Raw genomic sequence first — 26,196 nt, 5'->3', positions numbered from 1 at the left:
CTGATTAATTGCTGGAAGCCAACCCTTTCTGAGAAGGAGGAGGGTAGGACATTATTTCTCTACAAAGTAAAGCAGAAAGATGGTTGACACGGTATAGACAGCAGAGAAGATTTAGGGGTAGCTGTGATGGAATAGTCTATTTGGCCACAGCTTGAAATTGAGCTTAATTCTAAGTAATGCCTTCAGTCTGGAATTAACTAGGAAGAGCTTCTTGCCTTATCTCAGAAAGCTACTGGTAGAACTGCATGCTCAAGTGCACTACAGGCTCAAAAGTCTGTGCAAATATGCAGGGATTTATGTACAATACACGTATGTATGATAATGCACAAACTCTATGCAAGTATCCATCTAAATGTAACCCAGTTGATAGAAATCCTTGTAGCCCCTGACCTCTGCTGAGAGCTGTGTTGATTAGTGCTGGCTGAAGATGTGAGCACTGGTGGCATTAGTTCCATCAGGCTGTTCTGTAAATTCTTCATCATCTCTTGCACAGAATTCAGTTATTTGCATTATAAAACCTAATTGAAAACCTGCAAAATTAGATTTCAGGGAAACTGAAGCACTTTGCTCAGGTGATAATTTAATTTACTTTTAAGGCATTGCTTAGACCTAGATGTGAACGTATTCTCTGTTCTTCCATAGTACACACACCCAGGCATATAACATCTTACTTAATTTTATTTTTAAAATGTGATTTTTTTTATGGCTGAACAACTGGTTGACTAAAATAATTGGATCAACTTTGAGAAATAAACTGAATGTGCCAGATTCACTGGGAACACCCAGTGACACTGCTGTGTTGTAGCACAATATTAAATAGTGTAGAGGCTTCCCAGCTGGCTGCATCAATCTGTACATTAAAACCTAAAACACTATTTGTTGCCTCTTAGCAAGAGACCTACAGGAAACAGGATTCTCTAAAGCAACCGTGCAAGTATCTGAATAGTATTTACTTATGATGATGGGAGCTTGCCCTTTGTCAAAGAGAGTTACAGGCTGATACTGTAACCTAGAAGACTGGTGTCTGGTTAGATTTTATTGCTGTATCTGTGAGGGGACATTGGCCACACCAGGGTCTCCATCAAAGCCTCTGGAGCCAGGCTGAGTTACACCAGCTGACGCATCTGCCACATACTGTAAGCTGCTACAGTGGTCAGGAAGATTTTCAGCAGTAAAATCTTGCTGCTCCCAGCATCAACGGCCTGTTTGATTATACTGCTTTGAATGCACCCAAAAATAGTTCGAAGAAAGGAATTTCTGCCACTGCTTCATCTTTTTATAGCATCTATATTGTTTGTGAAGGTGAGCAGGGGTAACACTGACCCAGCTTTCCTGTGTCAAGCATGCCTCTACTTAATTGATTTCAGTAAGGATTTTGAGTTAGTGCTGTATGCACTAAACACACACTACAGTTTCTGGTGAAGTGGCTGTTTTGGACACAGATACAGGTCTTCTCCTGCTACAAATTAGTGGGTCTACAGTAATCGCTTGTGATACTAGATGTAGGAATCCGATCATGAGTTGCATGATAGCTGGCAGCTGGGTTCTGCTGCCTGGCTGGCAGGACTGGAGTTGTTGAAGCCTTCTGAAATAAGAAAGTTTTAAGAAGATCTCTAACTTGTCACGGGCTCTGAACTCATCATACTGTTCCTTATTTTCCCTGCCTACATGAGCTGGTTTTTTTTTTCTCAGAAAAGGAGAGGGGAGAGGATTTGATGTAAGGATCAAATTGTTTCTTTCTCAGTCAACACAGGATTTATATGTGGGTAAAATTTGTATCATTTTCTCATTCAGACTTGCTTGTTCTAAATGAGGCCTTTGGCTGATCATGGCATTTATTGGCACAGGGGTAATTTATAAGCACTGAGGGAATCTGAAGAAAGAAGTGTCATGCGCACACATTAGTGCATTATCTGCAGGGCTTTAAGAAACTGCTAGGGTTTTGCTAGCGTGTTTAAAAAAAAAAAAAACACACCAGAAAACTGAGAAACTGGGTCATCTGGATTCATTTGCTGCATATCTTTCCAGCTGGGCTTTTGTTGCTGCTCAGACTGACATATCTGAGCTCACACTGTAGTCGCCAGGATTGTGCAGCATCCTACGTGCCTGCTGTCCTTGCCTCCTACACTCACCTTGTTCATACTCCAGGGTGTCTGGAGGGCCCAGATCAAGGTCAGAGTTGTGCTGTAGCTGACTGTGAGCTTGCTTACGAGCAGCAAGTGGCTGCCTCTGCTTCAGTGAGGGTACCAGCTGGGTACAACAGGCAAAAGCACAGGGATGTGAGTGGACTTATACAATGTCATCCAACATATTTATCACCAAGGAGAACAGCTATCTGGGGTGTCAGAGCACTGTGCCCACCTCCCTGGACTGTTCTGCCTCTCTGCTTATTCTTCTTCAGCTGTTTTGTTTCTCTTTATTCTAGACAGCACAACACACAACAGCCTCTCCAGTCTAGACTGCTTTTCTCCCTCTTCCCCAAAACCCTCCTGAAAAATATGCCAGACCTTCTTTGGGGCAAATGCCAGTTTGGTGAGTGTGTTTAAATTCAATGTAATCTCATTTTATGATGAGTAGTGATCAGAAAAGCTAAACTGTGAAGCTGAGATTATAAGCAGTAAGTACATTGCTTGTTTGCATACTGTACAGAAAAGAACTGTTCTGTGTCTTATCACAAGAATCTTTCTGTGCTGTTAATATACTTCCATTTTCCTGTACAAAACTTACATTCTCTGCTGCGGCAAGGAAGTTTTGTGTGATTCCAAGTGCCCAATGAATTTTCTCTCTTAGAGTCTGTATTCTTCAGGGAATGAGGCTACTGTGGGTTGCATACATCTTTGTCTGATCTTTCTCCTTCCCTGATAACTTTTGATAAGAGGCATGGAGACCAGAAAGGTTTTAAGTTCTTATGAGCTGCATATACAGCAAGAGCTCCAAGGGAGGGAGATTCTGTTAGCACCCTGCTCTAAGATGAAAGGCTAGGTCACAGTTTCATCCCTTATTAATAAGAGCTTAAGCTCTTGAGATCTACATAGGAGGGTATTAGCATGTCCCAGCTGCAGAAGTTTTGGTAAGAGCATGTGCCTTAGTACCAAATAATCTAACTATAAGATCTAATTTCTCCTTGCAGATCGATCTATTGGCTGATTCAAGTGAATGTTACAGGTATTCTTCCACTTGGGGTCTTCTGTAGAAGATATAAACCAACTGAGCAACAGATGATGCACCAAGCTCAACACGTATTTTATGATCTTTTCTTCTAGGTGGAAAAACTGGCAAAGTGCTTGGACCCAAATGATTTGGGAAGAATCAATTTTAAGGACTTCTGTCATGGTGTTTTTGCTATCAAAGGTATGTGCATATTTCTTAAAAATAATCCACTTCAGTTCCACTAATGTTTCTCTGGTTGCAGAAAATGTAATCAGCAAAGACATCGTCTCTTTTGACTGGTTATTTGTAGTGACAGTAGGATAACCCTGGGAACAGAACAAGTGTATTTTTCCTTTTTGTGCGTCTTGTTTATCAGTGGTGAGCAGTGCTGGTGTTCCTGCATCTGCAGATGCGTGTGTATTGGTTTACTGTTAGTTTTTCAGAACAGAGGTGATGTGTTTTAAAGACAAAAGTAGCAGAAGAGTAGCTTTGTGGTTAGCAGGCAGTACCCAAGTCTGGTACTTTCAGGTTCTCATCTGGTTTTGCTGTTGATTTACCCAAGGAAGTTAGGGAGCCCTTGGGCTTTAGTTTCTCTACTAGGAAATTTCAGCCTATTATACTCTTGAGATGTCTGCAAGGTATAGTTAATTCATGTTTTCAAAGTACTTGGGGAATGTATTGGAATGAAAAGTGTTAATTACAGGTTGGCCATGCAAGCTCTGAAGGTAGAAACCAGGTGGATCAAACAATCTCCTTTGCAAGGAAACACAGTCCTTGACAGAAAACATAGACATTATTATGCTTTATAGCTTAGCCAAAGGGCAGTGAAGCAAACAGTGAAAAGGGACTTTAGCTGTTTTGCTGCTGATTAGTTTTCTAGCTTCTCATAGCAAAATAATCCAGCCTGTCCTTTTCCAGACACGTAGTATGTCCTTAGTAAAGTGCCAGAGTACTGTCACAGCCCAGAGGCTTCACTTCAGAGATAGGATGAATGTCAAAGTGATCATAGTGTGATTCCAGGAGAAGTCTCTGGAGAGTCTGCTACAATGAGATTATTACGAAGCCATAATGATGCAAGAACATAACACCACAGCAATTTTCATTAAAGCTTATGGCAGCCGAGGACAGTGTATAATTATGTAAAATAAAACAGTGAGAAGCTGTTCTTAGTCCATGTTCATGGAGACACCTTCCGAGGTGGCACTGATGTGTTTAAAAAGAAGGCAATAGAAAGCCCAGAAGGAAAGTTAATACATTAGTGTGTGGACACTTAAGTCTGTACTAGAGGTTTTCCTTGTCCAGGAAATGCTGTAGCAAACTGGATTCTGGGTTAAGTAAGACACAAGCTCTGTAAGTCACCTGGTAGTAATTCACAGTCTAAAGATGTGCACAAATGCATCAGGAAAGGGTAGATGTGACCCAGAAGAACATCTCTAATAACTGTGCTCTCTACATTGTTCGTAGTGGGCAGTACCCTCAGTGAAGGAGTGGGCAGCTGCATTTCCTTTACTGTGATGTGCAGCATGTGCTTATTGACACATTGGGGGGTGATGATGCCTTGGGAGCTTTCATCCTTGCTCACCTTGTGGGAACTGTTTGATGTATTCATATCCTAAGGTCTAGTCCTGCAAAGATGTGACCAAATCAAACTTTTTTGAAATACCTTGTACTCCAAGTTTATGAATAGCTTAAAGCCCTTATGTGGAGTATATTATAGGTAGGGTCCAAATCATATGCTTGATGGTTATTTGTATGTATATGTGAACAGTTACAGAGAAAACATCCAATTCTGCAGCATCACCTAGAGCTCTCAGCACATCATTAGCATTGTCAACACTTACATAGTGTCAGTGCCAAGCGTGTATAATCGCAGGAGCAGTTGTATCTGTTTCTGATAAGACGTTATTATGCATGCTTTCACAGCATTTCTTTAGAAAAGCTGATTCTGTTGCTCATCTCACAGCATGGAAGCTTTATTGGTCTTTAGCTACCAGCCATATTTTTCTTAAAAATTAAATTGGGTCACATGAAAGTTCAGAACAGGTATGTCTACCTTTCACAATGGAAAGTCTCCACCATGTTGTTACCTCTCACTTCAGTGCAGTCACATTCCAGGGGTAGCAGCAGGCTTGTTATCAAATGAAAGTAATTTGTCTTGGCAGCAACAGATTATAAATATGATACTTTGACATCTCAGCCTATTGCAATTACTTGGGGCAATCAGATTAATAGAGCAAAATGAGATCCTACTATAAATCCAGTGGGTTTTTTTCAGTAATGGCATATGAAGCTGAGTTATTCTTAGCACTGGAAGCCAAATATTTAAATTCAAGCTTTACTATCCTAATGCCTTGCCTTATTTATTTATGAGACTTCAGATTAATTTGTCTCATAGATGCTTGCCTTTATAGTATGCTGAAGAAATTTTTTGCCGCACAGAGATGATGTAGTGCCAAGGTGGTGGGGTTTTTTGTAGTTTAGTGCCTTGAATTTGTTTAAACCATGAGGTTTGAAGCATCTAGAACAAAAGATTCAAATCTCAGTGGTAAAGAACTGACCTCTGATGACATTGATTTGAACATTTCAGATCCAGGTATGGATCTTAGCAAACCCCTAAATTTTAGAACCTGAAAAAATCCCAAACATTAGTGTTCAGTGTCTGCTCTGTAACTGGTTGGTTGCAGCTCTTGCTGCAAGGAGAAACTCTAAACCCTGGATCTAAAATCTCTGGCTTGGCCTCTGTCCTCCATAAACCAGGGCATTGTTCACTCTTGCATGGTACAAATGAAGTGTTGTGTTCCTTTGTAAGTGGACATCAAGCCTTGCCTCCTCCTTAGTGCTTCTGAGCTGGATAAACCTCATGACACATGAGTCATGTACCTGCACACCAGCTGCTGGGACTATCGGGTGGAAAAGACAATTAATCTTCTTCAACTGCTGAGTAGCAGGAACTGTGGGGAAGGATGTGCTGAGGAGTCTTATTAACAGCTGGCACCTTTGGAAGTGATAAAGGGGACTTTTTCAAGCAGCGGTATCTATGCTAGAGGGGAAAAGTGTGCTGGAGGAACTCTCCCACTGTGTCTCTGGGGTGGAATACTAGACAGGCAGGGTGCTTTCTGTTTATGGAAAGCTCTGCTGCTTTTTGCTGGTCCTTTGTGGATTAAAAGACTTTGCCTCAGCATCTGTGCTGAGCCCCTGCTGCTTTCCCCAAGCAATTAGGCTCTGCCAGAACCAGGGACAGGCTTGCCATCAAACTTAAAGCTTTGCAGCAATTTAATTGGAATGCCAGAATATGAAGGTTTTAGTCCTGCTGAAGCTGCCCTCTCTATCTACTCACTGCATGGCTTTGGCTTTATTTCTAATAACTGTGTCTGGAGAGCAATTGCCATGAAATAACACCTGTACCCTCTTACCTAGCAGCTGTGTCAAAAACCAGTGTAGCCTAAGTGGCACTGCTTAGAGACTTTGAGAGCAGCCAGAACATCACTCAAAGGCTGAATTCCCATTGATTTCAGCAGGGTCAGCGTGGGATCCATTACTGTTTGCTCAGTAGAGCCAATAACTGGTTTTGCTGTGCTGAATTTATTGTACTAATCCAATAAATATTTTCTGCCAGTTGTAATACTTAAAGGTTTGAGTGGAACTGTTACTTCTAATGTGCTGTGCAGGCTGGTAGGTTCCACAGCCAGACATGTTTGCAGGACCAGGCTCCTGGTATGTTTAGCAGGCTCTAATTAAGTCTGACCTGTTCCTTCTATTTTAAGATTTCTGTTGTCTTTCCGATAGCCTCTCTGGTTTGATATTCCACTAAAAAAACCCAAATCCTGACAAATAAAGGATGAGCTCCCCCTAGTGACCTTGGTGTTGCAGCCCACAGAGATGAGAGGGTACAGCAGATACAAATTAATACAGAATTAAAAGATAAAGGCAAATGTATTCTGACTTTATAGAATATTTTAACCTTGAAAACACCACTGACCACTGTGTACTGATTGGAGGGTAATGGCTTTCATAATGGGGAGACGGAGCCATGTTAGCACAGAGCATTTCTGCAACAGTGAATCTTTGTGCTCTAGAAGAATTACTGGTTTTTCAGATGAAATCACACAGCCTGTTTTTCTCCTGGAGCAAGAGGGTCTTTTCCTCATCTTGTAGAAGCTTAAGGACATTTAAGTTATGCTCTGTTACAATATTTGAAAATGGAAAGTTACAGGAGCTCTTTCATATTTATTAATGGTTTGGAAGAAGCATGGCTGTGAATTTATACGCTTCCCCACCTGTAGCAATGGCAAACTTTGAATCTTCAAAATAATGACACAGACCATTGTGTGCCTTCAAAAATCCATCTCTGTGCTTTCCTGGATCTTTTGGCATCTAATAACTGTAGTTGGCTGGAAAGCTTCTAGAAGCAGTCTTCATGTGAGCAGATAAAAGTTAAAAAAGTAGATATGTTTCTCCATGAATTCCTAGCAATTTTGATGAAAATTCCAAGAATACAGATTTTCCCAGACCTTTAAAGAAATGTTGAAAAAGGGAAGTTGGCTGTTCTTGTAGCTCAGATTGTGACAAGTTATCTGGACACCAATATTTGCAATATATACCAATACCTAAGACCAGGGTAGCTGCACTAGCACAGGAATTTCAGTAAAGCACTGCAGAAAAGCTCAAGAGTCTTGATATATCCATTTAGGCTCGTACCTATAGATCTCAGACTTCACAGTACACCATAACTGGAGATGAGTGGATGAATCTATCCATTCTTGCAAGAATAACTTACTGATAGGAGTGGTACTTGGGATGGTTCCAAGGACAAGGACTGTCATGTAAATGTGAAGAGCTGAGCTCTCCTGTTGTAAATTACACTCTAGCTGTTTAATGAACTGAAGTTGGTTACACTTAAAAGTACTTCAGAGTTTTGTAAGACTCGACTAGATTTTACTAAATACAGCCTGAAACCATAAATGAGTCTAATACACCATTAATGATCCAAGGGTAGATAAAAGTAAAAAGCTATTACTCTTAGGAAAAGTGCCAGGAACCAACTACATTCAATTAGGTACCTAGGTTTGATTTCCTATAGTATTAAAATTGCTTAATTGCCTGTGAAAATTGCCTGACGCAGTAGGGGTTAAATCTCCTCCTTGGAGCATTTGCAGGAAATAGCTTTGATACAGTTGTGTTTGTATGTGGCCAGAATGTCTGTCTGCAAATTCAGGGTTTGTTAGGGTGTGACAACCAATTTTTTAAAAATGTAACTGAAGGTAAATTTGTAAAATGATCTCATAAGTCATGTCTGGCATCATGAGTGAATTGAAACAAGTTAAAGGTTCATGTCTTCTCCTTCAGTAACTTTTTCGTAAAACACTTTCATTGTCTTTGCTGAGGACTAAAGGTGATCCTGTCCTGCCTCTGGACAGCCAGCACCGTTTCGAGAGTTTACGAGTCTTAGGCAGGTATTTTCAAGAAAGGAAGTATTTTAGCTGGCTCTTTTCACAAAGAGAAGGGATACGTGACCCACTGATTTTGGTGCCACTTAGAATTCTTCTTCTGCAGCAGACTTCTGACCAGGGACAGGTCACTTGTCATTTTACTTTACTTTGTCCTGCAAAATGCAAATAATTCCAAGTTCATATGCTACTTCCTAACCCAGTTCTGGCCGAATGAACTGTGTTTACTTATGCATTTTTAATATTAGGATAAATAGGTTTTAACTCGGATAATTTTGACAGACCAGACTAGAGAGTGATTTAGCGTTTTATCAGGTAAGTACTCATACACATCGATGTGTCAGTCTTCTGAGTGGCACAAACTAACTGCCTCGGTGCTGGCTCATCAGATGTCTTCAGCCGGAGAAGAGAATTCAGCAGCTTCTGGCCACTCTCATTTCATAATCTCATAGTTAAGTTCTTTCTCCAGATATAAGGTTGTTCCTGATCTGTGTTACCCTGCACAGTGATTTATATAATGTACAGCCTTTTAGCAGAGCGTTCCTCCAAAAAGGAAGATTTTTTTTTCTTTTTCTTTTTCTTTTTCTTTTTTTTTTTTAATTTTGCAGAACTGCAGCAGTAAATAGACAAGGACTTGAAACAATTCCTGGGTTAGCTCTTAGCTTCTATCTGCTGCCTCACAATGATTGCAGTGCAGCTAAGTCTCCTTGGCAAGTGCTGCCCAAAAATCTAGATGAGGAAATTTTTCCAACCCTAGCAAGGGAAGAGGGAACATTGAGCACATTAATATCTTATGATAAAAGTAGACATCCAAATGAAATAACTCTAATCAGCCATGTAAGTAGCTTTTGGTTTTACCATTTCCTGGAAAATGAAGTTATAGCAATAATGGGACATCTTAGTGCAGAAGGTCCTTAAAGTAGCCAGGAAGTATTCCTTTGCTTATTTGCAATGGGTTATTTATGGACAGATTCTAGCCTTGGGTGCATACTGCTGCACAGCGTGAAATATCCATCATGGCAGTTCTGCAAGCCTAGGCAAGAATGTTTCTTCTCAAGAGGCGTACTGGTAGCAGAGAATACCCTGTGTGCCTGACTAGACTGCTCCCTGTACAAATTGTTGTTTGGTACCTTCATATTTCCATACTAAGATTTGCCAGAGTAAACTTTGATTTTTCGTTATTTTCTGTCTGAACTGTGACATGCTAATTTAGCTCACTGGCATTTCCCAGGCTGCAAGCCAACATATATTCTGGTAATAAACAGACATATGCACAGTATTTGAGACCTTCCAGTGTCCTTCTTTATATTATTCCCCTCATGTACTCATGGAGTACTTGGAAAATCCAAATTATCATTTAGATAAGGGGAGCGAAAGGTGAGATATATTAGCCCTGTTGCAGAAAAGCACCAAGAAAGCTGCTGCATTTTCCAGCAGTGTGCCAAACCCCACCTTCCTGGTGATAAGGGACGGCCCAAAGAAAAGACCAGCATCACAGTCCCCCAGAGGTATGAGATTCTGATTTGTGTCTTCACAGGGAAAAAAAGCGATAGAGAATTTACTCTTTAAACAGTTCTTAACAGAACTAAAACCAGTGGCACAATCCTAAGATTCTTGAAGCCAGTGGCTGTCTTTCCATTGATGTGATGGATGTTGGAACAGGTTCAGATGTCCACAAGGTAGCAATGATGTGTTTTAGTAATCTTAGAGGAAAATGGCTTCTCAGCATTTCCTTCTCTCCTTCCCTTTTTATGGAGTATAATAACATGCAGATCTTCCCTGCAGGATGAAGACTTCCAGGCTGTCACGCCAGTTTGCATGCTAGACAAACCTCTGGTTGCTGCACATTCAAACATCTTCCCACCAAAAAGTCACTTCTGCAGGAGGAGATAGTCTCAGATGAAACTACATCCCGAGTCTGTCAGTGCCAATGGAAACTTGGTCTATGACTTCAATAAACACAAAATTTGGCTTCATTTGCCATTTTAAGCTGTGCAGCTAGGTAAACAAATTGGATTAAATGCCTGGTGATGTTCTGGAAATGGGTCAGATGCTTGATAAGCTTCTGTGGTTCTGGATCAGAACATAAAAGCCTGTGCCAGGTTGTTTTCATGAAGATCTAAGGGCTGCCCCGAGTAGGTTAGGTACAAAGGAGACAATGCTTTTCTCCCCAGTGTTTTTACTGAATAAATGATAGGCTTGAATTTAAATGTCCAGGGGCTGTCATGAAGGGGTATGCCTTAATGAATAAGGAAAATTAAAGAATGTAAACAGGAATAATCTTAGGTAAGAATTGAACAGCAAAGAGGGGACACAAGACCTTGCAGCCAAATGCTAGATTTCAGACCCTGGAGATGTAGGAACCATTTGTGACTCCAACTCTAACAGATCAGTCTTGCTGGCATTTCAAAAGAAGGCAAGGCAGAAAGGTTTCTGACTGCCCTTGTTTTGGGCAGTTAAATTCTTCTTTGAAGACCCACAGCCTTTGTGACTTTTCCCCACCAAAGAAAAAAGTTGGGGAAGGTGATAATTTCTCACCAAATAGGCTTACATGAAGATTGACTGTTAGAGGTCTTTAGCTAGAAGCACTGTTGTTAGTAACACTGAATTAGGAAAACAAGGCTTGAAATTATGGCTGAAGATATCATTGTTGGGAATTTTTAGAACTGTGTAAACAGGTCTCCTTCATTACACTAATCTGCATCCATTGCTGTATAGCACTTGGCATTTATTTTCTTTTTTGCTGGAAATAACTCATTTTATTGAGTAGGTACTCCTTATCGTGCAAAGCCTTTTAGCAAAGTAAGCAGTTCATACATGTAAAGACTGTCACAGTGGGTGCTGGCATAATGCAGTTTGAGTAATAAGCTTTGGTTATTAACGTCAAAAGGTACAAACAGTAGATTGAATTCTGCTCTGTAAGAGGACTAGAGAATGACCTCAGTCTAGCACAGGCTCTGACACAATGATAAAACCAAGAGAAAGAAAAGGATTGTGGCTGGGTGGGAAATGCGAGAGTCACAGGCAGGGCAAGTTATGTAGAAAGATGCCTTCTCTCGGCAAACAAGTTTAACACCTTGCCTCTATCAGCCAGTAAATTATTTTTTTGAATTGTTATTCCCAGGTGAACTCCGCTTTAGGAAGTGACCCTAACACACCATTCTTGCCCACTGACTTCTCCAGCAGAGCAAACAATGCACAGAAGTATGCAATTAATAGCTTAATTTATTCTCTGCTCTGTGCCACTTGAGAATCTCGCTTTGCTGTAGAAGCTGGAAAAGGGAAAAAAAGTCCTGCTGCCTGTTGTCCATGTGACACTCCTGAGATCGTAATAGTTGCTTCATTCACCATGTACTGCCTCTGACATACGCATGTGTGTGAGAGACAGGGACAGCATATTGATTCACCATATTAGGCTTTCTTTTAAGTACTCCTTTCCTTTGTAAGGGGCTCCCTTCCATAACCACAAGGTAACTTCACCCCTACAGATGTTATTAATTTATTTTAAAAACAAGAGATAAGATCAGCTAACAGTATAAACCTGTGCATTCACACTGTTTCTCCTGGTTTACCTGCCTTGTATCAGTGGTGTAATGTCACAGCCAAATGTATTGCACTAGTTATGGGAAGGAAGAAAGAAATAGAGCTGGATAGTTGCAGCTTCCAAGTAGGATAGTGTACAACACATGCTGAGAAGGTTTCACACAGTTTAGGCCCAAGGCTGTAAGCTGGTTGTTCTAAAATAACCTGGCCTGATACTAGTGCCTTCTGCAGCTCAAGATGCCAAGTGCGGTAATTGGTAATTAATGGGGAATGAGGCATTTGGTGATTTCAGTGTTTCTATATTTGTCTCAGGTTTTCAGATGAGAGGACTGAGGGAAACACAGACATTGATTTTTCCAGCTGTTAATGTGCTTGTTAACAAAAGCAAACACAGAAGCTGAAAATCTCCAGTTGTGGTGCATAGATGTTTGCTTGCCAAACACTGTATGCTCTGGGACCCAGCTCTTTTTGAAGGGGAATTTGTGACATTTAGGTATGGCCCCTTTGTAGCTTAGACCAGAGAAAATCAGAAGCAGCTCCACCGACACTAATGTGCAATAGCAACTGGCTTATGCCAAGCCTGCAAATCCAGTGTTTGACTTCAGAGTTTTGGGTTGGTCAGGGGTGGGTTTCTATCCCACAGGATAGTTTGCCAAGCGGTATTCAGCTTTCATTGCAATGTAGCATATCCACGCCGAGAGTCAGCATTAGTGTGATTGCACCTATGTACATGCCACATGATGAATATGTGCTGTGCAGAACTCTGAAGGCAGGACTTCGTTACAGTTATTTAAACATATTCCAGAGCTAGCTTTCAAGGGTTTGTGCATACAGATTAGCTACAAACCTGTGTTGCTTCTTCCATTGTCCATGCAATCTGTGGGGATACAAACTCTTAGCCTGACCATTTGCTCTTGTTTCTCTTTGCCAGGCTGTGAAGAGTTACTAAAAGATGTCCTGTCTCCTGAAAACTCTGGGCCTCGACACTACGAGCCACAGTACGTTGATTACTATTACCAGGTAAGAGAAGCGCTAATCTTGTCTTGTGTTAGCGGGCTGAGGAAGCCCCTGGAGGGATGTGTAGTTGGGTCATTGCAAATGCTGTTTTTTTACTTGGCCTATTGACCCTTCCTATAATCATGACTGCTAGCAAGCCTTCCATGCTCGTTTAAGCTGCATTTAACACAAGGTGGCCTGTTGTCTAGTGCGAGAGTATTTAGGACTTGGATAGCGTTCCTCTTGCAAGCCTCAGTATTCGCGTGGCTGTGAAGGGAGATACCACATACAAGCTCACTGGCACCACACAAGCAGAGAACACTGGTTTGTATCTAATTAAATCGGTCAAACTTTGTAGGTGAACAAGTCCTCAAGAGACCTTCTGCAGAAAATAAACAGGGACACGACAGCTGTTGGGAAGCAGAAGCAATGCACCTTTGGTAACCTTGATAGTATTTTGGCTGGTGGGTATTGCATATTTTCAAACCATTAAAGGTCTTCATTTGTATCCTCTGATTTGGTAGTGTCCGCTCAGTCTAACAAGCAGGGCAATGTTAAGTTTTCTTTTAAACATCTTTGTCTCTCCTTCGTTTTGCTTTGGTTTTAATCATCTCCACCCATGTAAATTCTTAAGATTAAAGTTAGCATTGTATGTTCAGATATGGATTGCATGTCAATGCTGTTATGAGACTGCAAGTGACCCTGAAATCAATAGAGAAGGCGTTCTACCTTCCCATGTGAAGTGTGAGAACAATACTTGTGCATTGAGGAAAGACATGATAAGCATGCTGGTGTTACACTTCATGGTGTTACTATACAAAATGGTTTCCACTGTTCATACAGAAAGTACAGAGACATTCCTTCACCTCAGTGCAGACGATGTCTGTCACAAGACAGAAGGAGCACTCCATGACTGCAAACAGGAGGACAGAATTTGGTCATAAACTTTCTTCGTAAGGAAGAGTTGTCTGAGCTTATTGGCTCTTTTTGCTTGATGAAAATGACAGGCTGGTTTTAGTACCTGGGCTGTGGCAGGCTGACACCACCATCACTCTGCTTGTTTCTAAAACTTTATTTTTATTGTAACTGTTGACATAGATACCACCATGCTGTTGCTTGGTTACCTTAATAGAGATCATAAACTAAACTCCGTTCTGCAGTAGATGATGGAGGCTATAAAATGGAAAGCAGGCTCTCTGCAAACACTAAATGTTCCCCATTGCTATGCAGACATTGGGGGCTGGTTCTGACACTCTTTGAAGGCAGGCAGCATGGTTGTTGGGTCTTCATTCCTCAAGGATTTCACATCTGCTGTCACTCAGAGATGTGCTGTGGAGAGTGCTTGAAGACAAACTGTGAGATGGCCGCAGACTGCACCTCTCCTGCCACCTGTCCTCCAGGAGAGCCTGACGGTGGGAGTTGCAGTTGCTAATCCTGATAGCAGCAGATGAGTTTCCTGTCTGAGTTCTAGATTTGTGCCTCTGGGAAAGGAAGGGGGAAGAGGGTGACCCTTCCTCTTCAGAGAGTCGATCTGGCAGTGCTGTGGTGGAAGCCTTGCTGATAACGCCTAGGTAGGACTTGAGGACACCACCAGCCACCCTGTATGGTCCCTACAGTGGGCAGCACCATTGCAGCCGAGTCCATTAGCTGTGTTTGCCCACTTTAATTGGGCCAAGGCAGTACTTCTGTAGCCTCTGAGCAGAACCAGGTTCTTCCCCACCTGCCTACGGGGCAGATGAGCTATTGTGGTGGGGAGAGGACGGGAAACAGTGCACATTGTCGTACACCCCATGCTCATCCCACAGCTCCTCTGCACAGCAGCCCTCCGCGGGGATCGTTCCATCTACAACCTCCAGGTCTTTCAGGTGCAGTTTAGCAACTCTTCGCTAGATGTCAGTTAGAGACTGGGGAAAGGCTGTGAGCAGCCTGCACTGGCAAAGATCCTCTGCTGTGGCAGAAGGTTGGAGTTTTCAATCTGATGAAACAGAGACCTGAGGCCCGGGTGGATTCAGGGTTATCACTGTTGATGAAATTGTTCCCCATTCCCAAGGAAGCACATACTGAAAACGTACAGGCTATCCTTGCATCTCCCAGACCTTACTGAGTGTGAATTCCTGGTGATGTAGTGAAGTTTATGGGCAGCTCCCAACGGCACAAATGGTAGTTGCCTGTCTAATCTGATTTTCATCCCAGTATACCTTTTGCATGTCTGTTTAATTCTCAGGTGTAATCAAAATCTCAGGCAGCAGCAGGATACGTCTGTTGTGATGGCACTAATAGATATTTTAAAAGGGAATGCATCTTTTTTATTCCACCCAGAGGGTCATACTTGCACAAAGGCAGGTACTGAGCTGGTTCATTATTATGCTGTCTTTGTATTCACAGTGTGATTTCAGAGGAAGAGGAGATTTATCCTTGTGCCATGTTATATCTCCTGTTTTCACTTTTGCTTCCCCTCCCAAGTGCCCACTCCTGTATTGTAGCTTTCTGGAGCCCAAAGGCAGAAACCTGAAGAGGTAAAGGTAGTGCTAAGCAGTGGGATGAAGTGGCAGGAGCTGTGGTAAGGTGCTGACCTGATCCAGCTGTTTATGTATGTTGAGTCAAATGGGGACGAAGAAACTGCCAACCCTCCAGCCTTTAATTGCTATCAACTGGATGCAATTAATTTAAATTGATACATAAAATCCCTTGATACCAGGAGCTTGGGGCATTTTGTTTGACATTTTCTAAATGATCTGCTTTTAATTTTTATTTTCCTTCAGTGTAAACAAGAACAAAAGGCAACAAGCTTTTAACTCTAAAAAGAGAAAACACTGTTCAAAAAGAGAAAAAAATCCTGTTGTATATGCAATTTGAAATGCAAAGACCATTCCATGGAAGCTTTCTAATGGTCTATAGGGAGAGGCTGTGTCAGTGATACTTCATGTGAATGGAGAGCTCTTCCTTTGAGCTCAAGTCTGTTAAGGTGTGATACACAGAAAGCAAAAAGCAGCACTTGCTTGCTACAGGACTCTCAGATCAGTGGGAAATCTCCCACTGACTTCCATCAGCATTGATTCAGGTTGCAAACAGTACGTTTTCTTTTTAGACAGACCAGAGGAAGCTGGTCCAAACTTAGGAGGATGGGATTGCAGTTAGGATTTAGCAGTTGTAGAGCTCCTCAACTCCGGGACCTATGTATAAACCTGCCCCTTCTGTCTATGAATTCGGAGTCAGTTGATTTGGTTAAGGTCTGTAATTGTGCTCCATTTGAGGCACTGCTTCAGTCAAGTGCTGTTTATTAGTATAATTCCTGTCTCTTACAGCCTTTAGAGAGATAATAGAAATGTTTGAATTTGCCAGAAGCCAATTTATTGATCTTGAATTCCTTTCACAGTGTTTGCTGCTATGGCCTCAAGTCTTGTTTTGGCTCCAGTTTGAAGGGAGACAAAAGTCTCCCTAGGCCAGCATGCAGGATTTGCTTTGTGGCAAGCATCTGGTAGCACTTCAGAGCTCTTGGATAGCCTTTTGGAGATGGTAACCAACCAAAAGTCCACAGCTGAAGGATGTGTGTGAAAACCCAGACCCAGATTCAGCCAGCTCAAACAAAGCAAAGTGCCTGTGTCTAGTATTTCCAAATGGCTGGCTCTGGGCCTTCCTGGGCATCTAGCCAGCTAGGAGTGCTAGCCACAGGACTCAGAGGTAATTAGGCTGGCGGCGTCTTCAGCTTCCTGGCCAAGATGTGAATTGCAGGCCCTGAAAAGAGATGACCTGGGTCTAGGTGCTCTTCTGTCTGAGCATCTAAGTTTAGGGAAAAGGGTGTTGGCGACAGGAGCTGGCTTTTTCAGCTCTTCACCTGGTGTATTTTGGCTGTTCAGATTTGAAGGGAGCCTGAATCTAGATCACCCAAGTAGATGACAGAAGAGGCTGAATGACAAATCTTAGAGCCTCTCACCACTAGGTAGCAGGGTACCTATTTGAGTAACTGCTTGTGAGGGAGCAGACTATGTATTTTTACATGTAATTACCTTTTCATCTGAAATCAATGTCCAAATGCCATACGTGCAAACGCAGTGGAAGAGCATGTTGCAAGATATAATAATAACAGGGTCCTTGTTTTAAACAAGGCTGTTCCTTTCTTCTTAATTATTGCTGTATTGAGTTGCCAATTTCCTTTTTTTTTTTGCTGCTCTCACCTGTTAATAAGAGAGTGAATCTGCCTCTTAACAAGGTACAGGATGATTGCTGGATGTCAAAGATGGAGCTGCCTTTTCAGTCCTGTGTGTGTTTGCCTGCCTGCCAAGTGATTAAGTACACTGTATGAACAGCAGAAAAATTGTTGAAACATGACAAATAAATTGTGTTTGCCTCTGGGATGGAGCTGGGTCTACTAGCTGATCAGCTGCTGTGAACATATTTTCAGTAGCAATTAGGTGTCCCCCACTGGCTTCTGAAAAAAGTTTTTCCCCACTAGCTGCTTGAGAGTATCTGCTAACACCTGTGTCAGAACAGAGGGGGTCTTCCTGCACTGGAAAAAGACTCTGATCCAAATGGGGTTTTCATTAGGCTGTGGAAGAATGTAGCAGTCAAGACACAGCTGGACTGAGGAAAGGTGAAGGGCCATTTGCCTTTGTCAGCCTGGGATTGCAGTTATCATCTCTGATTGTGCTGTCTCTTGCTATTTATTGAAAAGCAAGCCCAGGAAAGCATTGACTATTTTATTGAATTCAAACCTGCAGTTCTCTTCTTCTTCTTGTTCCCATCTTAAATAAAGCTTTCCTTTTTTTAATTCTCTACTAAGGACAACCCTTTCACCAGGCATGCTAGCAGCTGCAGCAATGCTAATTTGCTAGTGAAAAAATTCCTCTGGATTGCGGAGCAAGTAAAGACATCAAATCCTACCTGACCCCAAGAAACATCTGCCCTGTCACTTCTAGTTGCCCAGAAGCCTGTTCTGCCTAGTTTGGGGGGTGTCCACCAGGAAGACAGTGACAGTCAAGGGATTGTACTAACCTGCCACCACAAGTTAATGCAGATCTTCACTAAAGATAGCACCACACATTCCTCAGAGCTTGACTGTTGATGTATTTTTATCATTGGTGCAGACCTAGCAGTGCTGAGCCTCCAAAAAAATGTCTTCCCACGTAGTTTGCTCTGGGTCTGTGCACCCTTGCTGTACTGAGCTCACTCTTCCTTCTGGAAGCTGTAGCAAAGTCATGTGAAGGATGTCAGATCTAGTGGGGAAACTTTGCAGAGTCCATAACCAGAATTTTTTTTTTTGTTTTCATCTCATATATGCTGTGTTTTGAAGCAATGACTCCACCTAGACCATCAAGTTGCCAGTGTTCTGGGGCAAAATGATTGACTTTACTTGTCAGGAGGGTTTTCTTGAGACTGTTTTTCCTAACATTAAACCTAGGTGTTGCCTAACAATGCAAAATGCATCGTTCCTACTGCCTTCTGCAGTAGCATTAGCAGAGACGCTCCTGTCTTAGCAGAGGCAAAGCAGCTAAGAAGTTACTAAGTTGGAAATCCTTTCCAACTGATAGCAAAGGGGAAATAACAGCCTGTGAGGTAAGCAGAAGCAGTATTAAACACAGCAAATGAAGCTCTTTTTTTTTTCTGTTTCTTATCAGCCTGCAGTTTTCTCCACCACCCATACTCAACCATTCTTGGCTCCCATGGTGTTTTCAGCCCTGCAGATGCTGGATGTCTGCTTTGTATGTGAAGACTTCCCTCCCTGTGCTTGAGACTCTTGGGGTGTTTATGTTACACGGTGATCAGCACAGCGCATGTTTGCAACTCGCTTCCCTTACCAAGCTGCTGGTGGGCTTTTCTGTCCTGCTGTCGCTGTAGGACCCACACTGTGGTTATGAGCAGCTCATCCTAATGTTTTTCAACAAGAAGCTGGAAGAGAGGCTGCATCTTAATTCCTGCAGTAGCCAAAACCTGGGCCATACATGTTCCTCAGTACTTCAGCTGGGGAACGTCCTGGCTCAGGCCTCTCTTTTGGGTGTGCTAAGGGAAACAGAAGGTTCCCTGGTTTTATATTTGGTGCTCCTAAATCTGCCAGATTGTCCTTCCCCTCAGCTTCTGCTGCATCCCCTGTGAAATAAGTATGCTCGACATCTTCAGGGATAGCCGTTTGGGAGGCCCAGCCCAAGGATTGATCCCAGCCCCTGCTGAAATCAGTAGAAAGACTTCTTGGACCCTAGCAGGAGCTAGGTCAACACCTTGGGTTGTTTCTGAGATGGTTGTTGCCTGAATCCCTCACTGTGGGGTGAGGGGAGAGAAAAGCTTGATAAAGCACAGCCTTGCAGTTACAGACATTAAAAAGTCCATGTTCCTAGGTAGAACTAGGCAGGATTATACACAGGCAACACACTGTCTGCACCGATGAGAAGTTTATTGTAACCTCTAAGGGCAACACTCTCAGGAATTCATTTTTTTCCTATTTTTTTCCAAGCATCAGAAAGCAACTTTAACTACAACTGCTGAGGAACCCCCAGTGAACGATTACCAAGAGCAATGAAAAGCACAGCATGCCCCCATTTGGGACTAATTTACATGGAAATTGCCTGCTTTCACCTGACAGTATTCTGAATTATATTTTTTGGGTTTGTGCATACATGCAAAAATAAGTGTCCTTGGTACAGAACACCTGCATAAAAATAATCTGCCTCTCCGGCTGCTCAAGCTGCCCTGAAGAACTGCTGTATAGAGAATGAGCAGTTTTGCACTCAGGGCAAGGTAGGTATCTTTCAACAAAATAGATGCTGACTCCTCCAAAAACAGCCATAAAAGAGATTGAGGATTATTTTCTTTTTCAAAACCAGTCTGAATTTTTGATTTGGTGGAACATCACACACTGACATTTTTAAGGGGGAAATTACTTTTCCTCTGACTTGGTTTTTTTGCTCGGTTTTTGTATAAAACACACATAAAATGATACAAAAGAAGTGAAATGCTCTGGCCCAGTGAAAAAATATTTCTTCCCTTTCTAAAAATGTGTTTTGGATTTTCTTTTGAGAAAAATCCAAGGTTTTGACCTTCTCATCCTGACCTGGGCCAAGAAAATACTTTGAAATCTAAAAGCTCCCAGGCTGGGAGAAATGTTTTCCCACCCAGTTGTTGCCCCAACGCCTCCAAAGCAATCCCACTGTCTGAGGCCAGCAGGACACTGCCCAGGGCTGGGGGTGACCTGGTAGTGAGGTTGCTTGAGTTTCCGTAGTCCTCAGAAGGGAGTATCTCAGTGCAGTAGTATTTATTCAGATACTGCCATCTTTCTGGGGTTGGGAAGCTGGGCAGAATTTCTGTAAGTCAGTGTTTTTTCACAAATTCTGCCAGTTAGCTGGCTTAAATTTTAAGCACCTGCTCTTTCAGGTGAACTACTGGCCTCCTGTAATAGAAGCTTAAATCAATGAAGGTCCAAACATTCACTTCCCTGTCTCAGACAGGGACTTGTCTGAGTCAAAATTTACCATTTCTTAGGACTATATTTGGCTGAGTGGTTTGAAACAGGTGGAAGGGTGATTGCCTGGTTCACCCATCCTTGCTGTGACTTGGTGACAGAGTTGAAGTTCTAACTGTAGTGTGCTTCCAGCATCTGTAGGAAAGTCACCTCATGCACTTATTGTTATCTATGACTCTTCTTAGAGTATTTATTTCTATTCAGTGGCCCAGGTGGGATTTTGTATAGCATTCAAAAGCTTTACCATTTTAAAGTGTGTCACCTATCTCTTTGTCAGAACCTTTGTTTAATAGACATTTTCTGTCTCATCCCTATTTTTCTTTCTGAGGCATTATCTTCAAGCTTTTCATCTGCTGATTTTCTGATTGAGCACAGTTTTGCGGGTGGTTTTTATGGAATTGACAGTTGCCATGGCAAAATATTCCTCCTGTCCTTGTCTTTCCATGGATAAACCAATTTAGGCTGTGGCTCAGTCTTTGGGTAGGGGCTATGAAATGACTGAAAGCTAAAAGTTGGTCTCTTTCAGTCAAGGAAGTTACATCCCTATTGATTTAATCCTTCAGGTAAGTATGGCTTTGTGGTTTAGTCCTTCTTGCCTTTTGTTTGCTGTACTGAAAATCTGTCCACTTTAATTTGTAGTGTGTCTTGAATACAGCATTCTTAACAACATCAGCAAAAGAAATATTGTGACAGCACTCACTGTGTACTGTACTGCTGTGGAAGAAATAAAACTGTTTGGGCAGAGGGTGGTGAGCAAGTCTTGACTCTGATATATGGCCTTTGGTGACTACCAAAATAACTGTAATAAAAGTAGCTACGTAAGAGGCAGTACATGTAGCGTTTGGTGGGTTTCTTGACACTTGTGTGACAAGATGAAGGTATCTTTGCTCTCCAGTTCATAAACTTGAAACTGGCTATTTTTTCTTTTTTTTTTTTCTGTTTGTTTGTTTCTGCTTCATATCTTTTCTCCTTGCTGCTTGGCGAAATCTGTGCAGCATTTATAGAAGATTTTGGGACATAAAGTGTTCTTGGAATATTTGCAGTGGGAAGGCTGTAAAATTGAAATGTAGTAAAATTGTTTAGTAAAAAGGACTGGGTTAAGTAAGTTTATCTTTTTTTTCTTTTTTTTCTTTTTTGTTAGAAGAAGAAAGTTCTGTATAGACCTGTAAAAGCTGGTTGATAAAGCCAAGATTCCAGGTTATTATGAAACTGTAGAGAGAAAGTCAGCCACAAAGAGATGTTCTAGCTAAACAAAACCAGTGAAATCCCTCACTGCACAAGCAAACAAAGCTTCTTTTCTGCCTTCTAGCCTCTCTGACCAAACTGAGAGCAGTGTATTTTTTTGGAGGCAGCTTCTCTCATTTTTCAAAACAAAAGAGCTGCACGTACTGCTAGGAATTTTCCTACTCACATCAAAAAAGTCCTCCATAGGTGAAATCTTACAGGAATACTTTCTGTCATGCAGCTGTTGCTATACTACCCACAATATTTTAGTGTTCAAATATGTGATTTCAGTAGCCTCGAGAATCGCCACCAAAGTGACCCATGCCGTTCATGACATTGCCCAACACATTTCTTAGTTATGAAAGCTCTAAGACACCGTTCCCACTTACTTCTTCTCTTATTTCACACTCAGCTCTTGCAGTGTCCAAAAATCCCCACAAAACTGCGTGGACTTTGGCCTGCCACTTCAAGTGTCTCCCCCTGCTTGGTTTTCTGAGCCCTGCTGAGCCCTGCCTCCTGCTGTGGGACACTACCCCAACGAGGTGCTGCCGGGGGGACTGTGCCACTGTCCTCGATCAGAGGCAATGGAACTGTTTAAAATTAAACCATTATACTCAGCTGGGCTCATAGAGCTAAAAATTAGATCTTGATTATCTTGTCTATTTTTAGAAGGTGGAAAAGAATCAAAATGTGATTTTTTTGTATTATTTATTTATTATTTTTTTTATAATCTGCAGTGGAGAATGTATTTGTCTGTGTAGAGGCAAGCTTTTCCAGGACTGTCACACATCTGGGCTGTGATAAGCAATTTGTAACTGAACAGGAAGAAAAAGTAGGCCAGCCTACAAGACAGTATCTAGGAATTACTCCTGAGGGATTTGTGCTACACCGCCTCCAGCAGCTGAAATAACAGCATGAAATTGCGATTAAAAGTTGAGGAGAGATATGGGCTGTTTGACCTTCTTTCAATCAGGGACACGGAGGCCCTGTCTAGATTAAGGATGCAGAGAAATGCAGCTTCTGTTGAGCAATTGCATGCCGAGGAGAGGCTGCTGAAGTTCATGCTAAGCTCAGTGGAACAGAGAGATCGTTTCTTTCCATTTGACAGGGTCCTTGCAGAGCCTGGACCGGTTTCAGAGTGGTGTGTGGGCTGGTGGGGAGTGCCACCAGGTGTGGGGACTGCTGCCTGCCAGGCACTGTCTAGTAGTAGAGTGAAACAGTCCTTGCTCCAAGAGCTACAGTCTAAACAGATGAGAAATAGGAAAGAAACTGTCATTTGTTACGTTTTCTAAGTTTACAGAAACCCAGGCAAGATTAATTAGGCCCCTGAGAGGTCTTGTTAATTAGGAGTTTTGCTATTTGGCTCACCTTTTTACCCAGACTATTACTGTAATTACCCAGTTGACTCTTAATACCAGTTGGGGAATAAGCCGTGAGATAGAGTAACCTGTTTAGGTGGATGTGTACACTGGATCCCAGGCTTGTTTTGGTACTTGGCATTATGATAAGCTAGAAGGAAGGTTAAGTTGGAATAATAATGTAGCCATGGCAATATTGATACAGAGTTGATGCAAATGCTGATGAGCATTTTGGGCTGACAGTGTGAACCTGGCAGCCTAGTCTCAAACCAGCATGACTAGGAAGTGTTCGGGAAGGGAATGCATAAAAAGTAGACACGGTAAGGTAAAAAAAGGCGTATCAAAAAGGATGATTCCTTGGAGCCAGCCTGTGTAAATAGGACTGTGATAACAAACAATTTGGCTTTGCTGCAAGAGGCTTTGATTTGTTCTTAGCTGTGGAGCCTGAGAGCCTGCAAGGAGACATCCCTCATGTGAATCCTGTTCATTTGTTGCCTTTCTACGTAAGTCTCTGGTAACTCGGCATATTGTTTGGGGCAAAGGTTTTCTCAGTATGTGTTTGTACAGCACCACGTAGAGCCAAAGCTGGATAATGACTGGAGGAGAGAAATTTTGCAGGTTTGCACCCTTTGACAGATACATCCCAACTACATAAATATGGTGTAAATATATTGTAGAGCTTTGGCCAGCCACTTTTATGGAATAGTGCAGTACTCAAAGAAATTTTCTTGCCCATGGTAGCAATATGTTCGTAACACCGTATACAAAGCCTGACCTCATTTAAAATGGGGGGAATTTCTCAACTCACACACACCGAATATGCTACCACCTTCTTCCAGCAGCAGATAGGACATGTTTAGCTTTGTTTGGTCACAGACAGAACAATAGGCAGAACCTCAAGTATTTTTACATATTCTCCACAAGACGTTTCCTATATTGGTAACTGTTCTGCATTTATTACTGGTATGTGTATGTTCCAAAAAAGATTATTGCTGTTTGTTGCTCCAGTGAGTTTTCCATTACTGTGTCCTTGAAGGCTAATGTCATTGAGCAAGATTTGTTGGGGGTAACTGGGGCATATGTCTTTCATCAGGAGATGGACCATATGGTTACAATGCTCTAAGGCATGCTTATGGAAAAGTTTAGTGCATGTGCATGGAGGATGGGAACCTGTCCAGACAGGGAGGGGTGTTCAGGAACCACTAAGAACTCTTGGTCAGATTCTTAGATGATGAAAATCAACCTAAGAACATGAAAGAAATTAGCCTGTGTTCCTGCTGAGTTGTTTTTTCCCCACCTTGTAAGCTTTTAGGACTGTTACTGTAGGAACTTTTCCCATATATATGCCTCCTTTCAACTCTTACAGCTTCTTCTCCAGGGTTCTCTTTTGTCTTTCAGAGTTTCAGAACTTAAAATGGCTTGTCATATTTAGATTTCTAAAAGGTCTCTGCCATAAATCTCAACATTTTAGACTAGCGCATTTCTTGGGATCTTTGCTCCACTGGCTTCTTGTTACACTCTTTGCAATATTTGATAGACCAGTTATTATTTCACTGTGTTCAACAGAATTTTCTCTCAGTGCATTGTACAAGAGAGCTCACATCGAGACTGAATGAAGAACTCATGTCCTACTTTCCCTTCATCCATTCACAGTGCAGAACTGTCTCTGAGCAGAGTGCGTGTGCAGAACTGAGCTCTGTGCGCTGAGGAGATGGGTATGCAAAGAGAACTTACCAAAAATGTATACGCAGAATGACTGCAACGAAGAATGCAGGAAAAAGGGAGGGGGAGATGAATTCTCAAGAATCAGATGAGACTAAAGCCAAGGCCACAAAAAGGAAGTTAAAGTTTGGGAGATTAAAGCAAAAGCAATTGGGAAGTCTGAACTGTAATTAGAATAGTTTCTCTTGTTCACCTGCTACTTATGGAGAATGGATGTTCTGCAAATAGTTAACTTTATCTAGTACCCCCAGTTGTCCTAAAGGATCCCATGCACCGTGCAACCTCTAGACCAAATCTCACAATCTTAATTGAACTAGAAGTCTTTACTCTGGTTAAATTGCAATCAGTAAACTTGGAGGAGGAATTTCACAATTTGGTCTGACATATATGAAGCCTGTGTCTAAAGTGAAAAATAAGTGTTCCCTCTTTGTTTCTCACCACTCCCACCCCCCTCACCACCACCTCAATCATAGAAACCAATACTGTCGTGGGTAATTTGCATCCTTTTTGTGATCACCTTATCAGCAACAACCCAAAAATGTTAAATTCTGAGGATGCTGAGTCCATTGTTCTGAGGTGTTTAGGCCTTGTCCAAATGACATCAGTCCTGCCCGTAAAATAATGCAAATCTTTTCTGGAATGGGGGAGGAGGCCTTTCCTATCTGTGTGTCTGTGCAGTTCTACACACATTTTAAAACTGGATCCATGCATTTTCTACCTGCTTGCTATAGCTTTGCCTTTTTTTTTTCTGGGAGCACAGAGTGTGTCTCTTGAAGAAGAGATGCTGAGAATCTGTTTGGTGTTCTCCCTCCCTTTCCAGCAGGACATTTGCTACATGCATATGTACTGCAAAAACCTGAGGGCTCTAGACTGGTAAGCAATGTACCCTACCTCGACATGGTATTTGGGCTTTAAGAGTTTGTGGAAATCTTAGCATAAACCAACAGTCTTTGCTTTATTAAATTCTTGGCTTTTTTAAATGAGCTTGCACAGATGTTACCAGGGAGAGATTCATAAGTTGCTATTTTCCCTGTGGAAAACTGACGAGGGAGACCTAAATAATGAATGAAGTCAGTATTTCACTGTGTCTCTGAGATCTGATTTTTATGGAAATCAGTAACACACAGTATTTTGTGAGACTAATAGATAAATATTGCCTTTCATAAATATTTTTCTGCTTCTGAACTCTTCAGCACAAGGATCAACAGCCATCCCTTTATGAATCTCTCTTTGCAGGGTTATCTAGCTGCAGGAGCTGTCACAGGTTTCTCATCTGAGAAGCTGTCAGTTCAGTGAAAGAGTAAAT

The 26,196-nt window shown here is 41.9% G+C and overlaps 1 protein-coding gene across 2 annotated transcripts in view; it reads left to right on the top strand.

Annotated features, from left to right (window-relative positions):
- The window catches only part of RAB11FIP4 (RAB11 family interacting protein 4), a 130,359-nt gene that overhangs the window by 40,312 nt on the left and 63,851 nt on the right, over window positions 1-26,196 (top strand). For both annotated transcript variants that reach the window (XM_037406188.1, XM_037406194.1), the window contains exons 2-3: window positions 3,264-3,351; window positions 13,072-13,160. In XM_037406188.1, coding sequence (XP_037262085.1) covers window positions 3,264-3,351; window positions 13,072-13,160 — 177 coding nt within the window. The remainder of the gene's footprint in view (window positions 1-3,263; window positions 3,352-13,071; window positions 13,161-26,196) is intronic.

The sequence above is a fragment of the Falco rusticolus genome, chromosome 1 (genome assembly GCF_015220075.1).
Source record: "Falco rusticolus isolate bFalRus1 chromosome 1, bFalRus1.pri, whole genome shotgun sequence".
Taxonomy (NCBI): Eukaryota; Metazoa; Chordata; class Aves; order Falconiformes; family Falconidae; genus Falco; species Falco rusticolus.
This window is presented reverse-complemented; position numbering and strand designations above follow the sequence as displayed.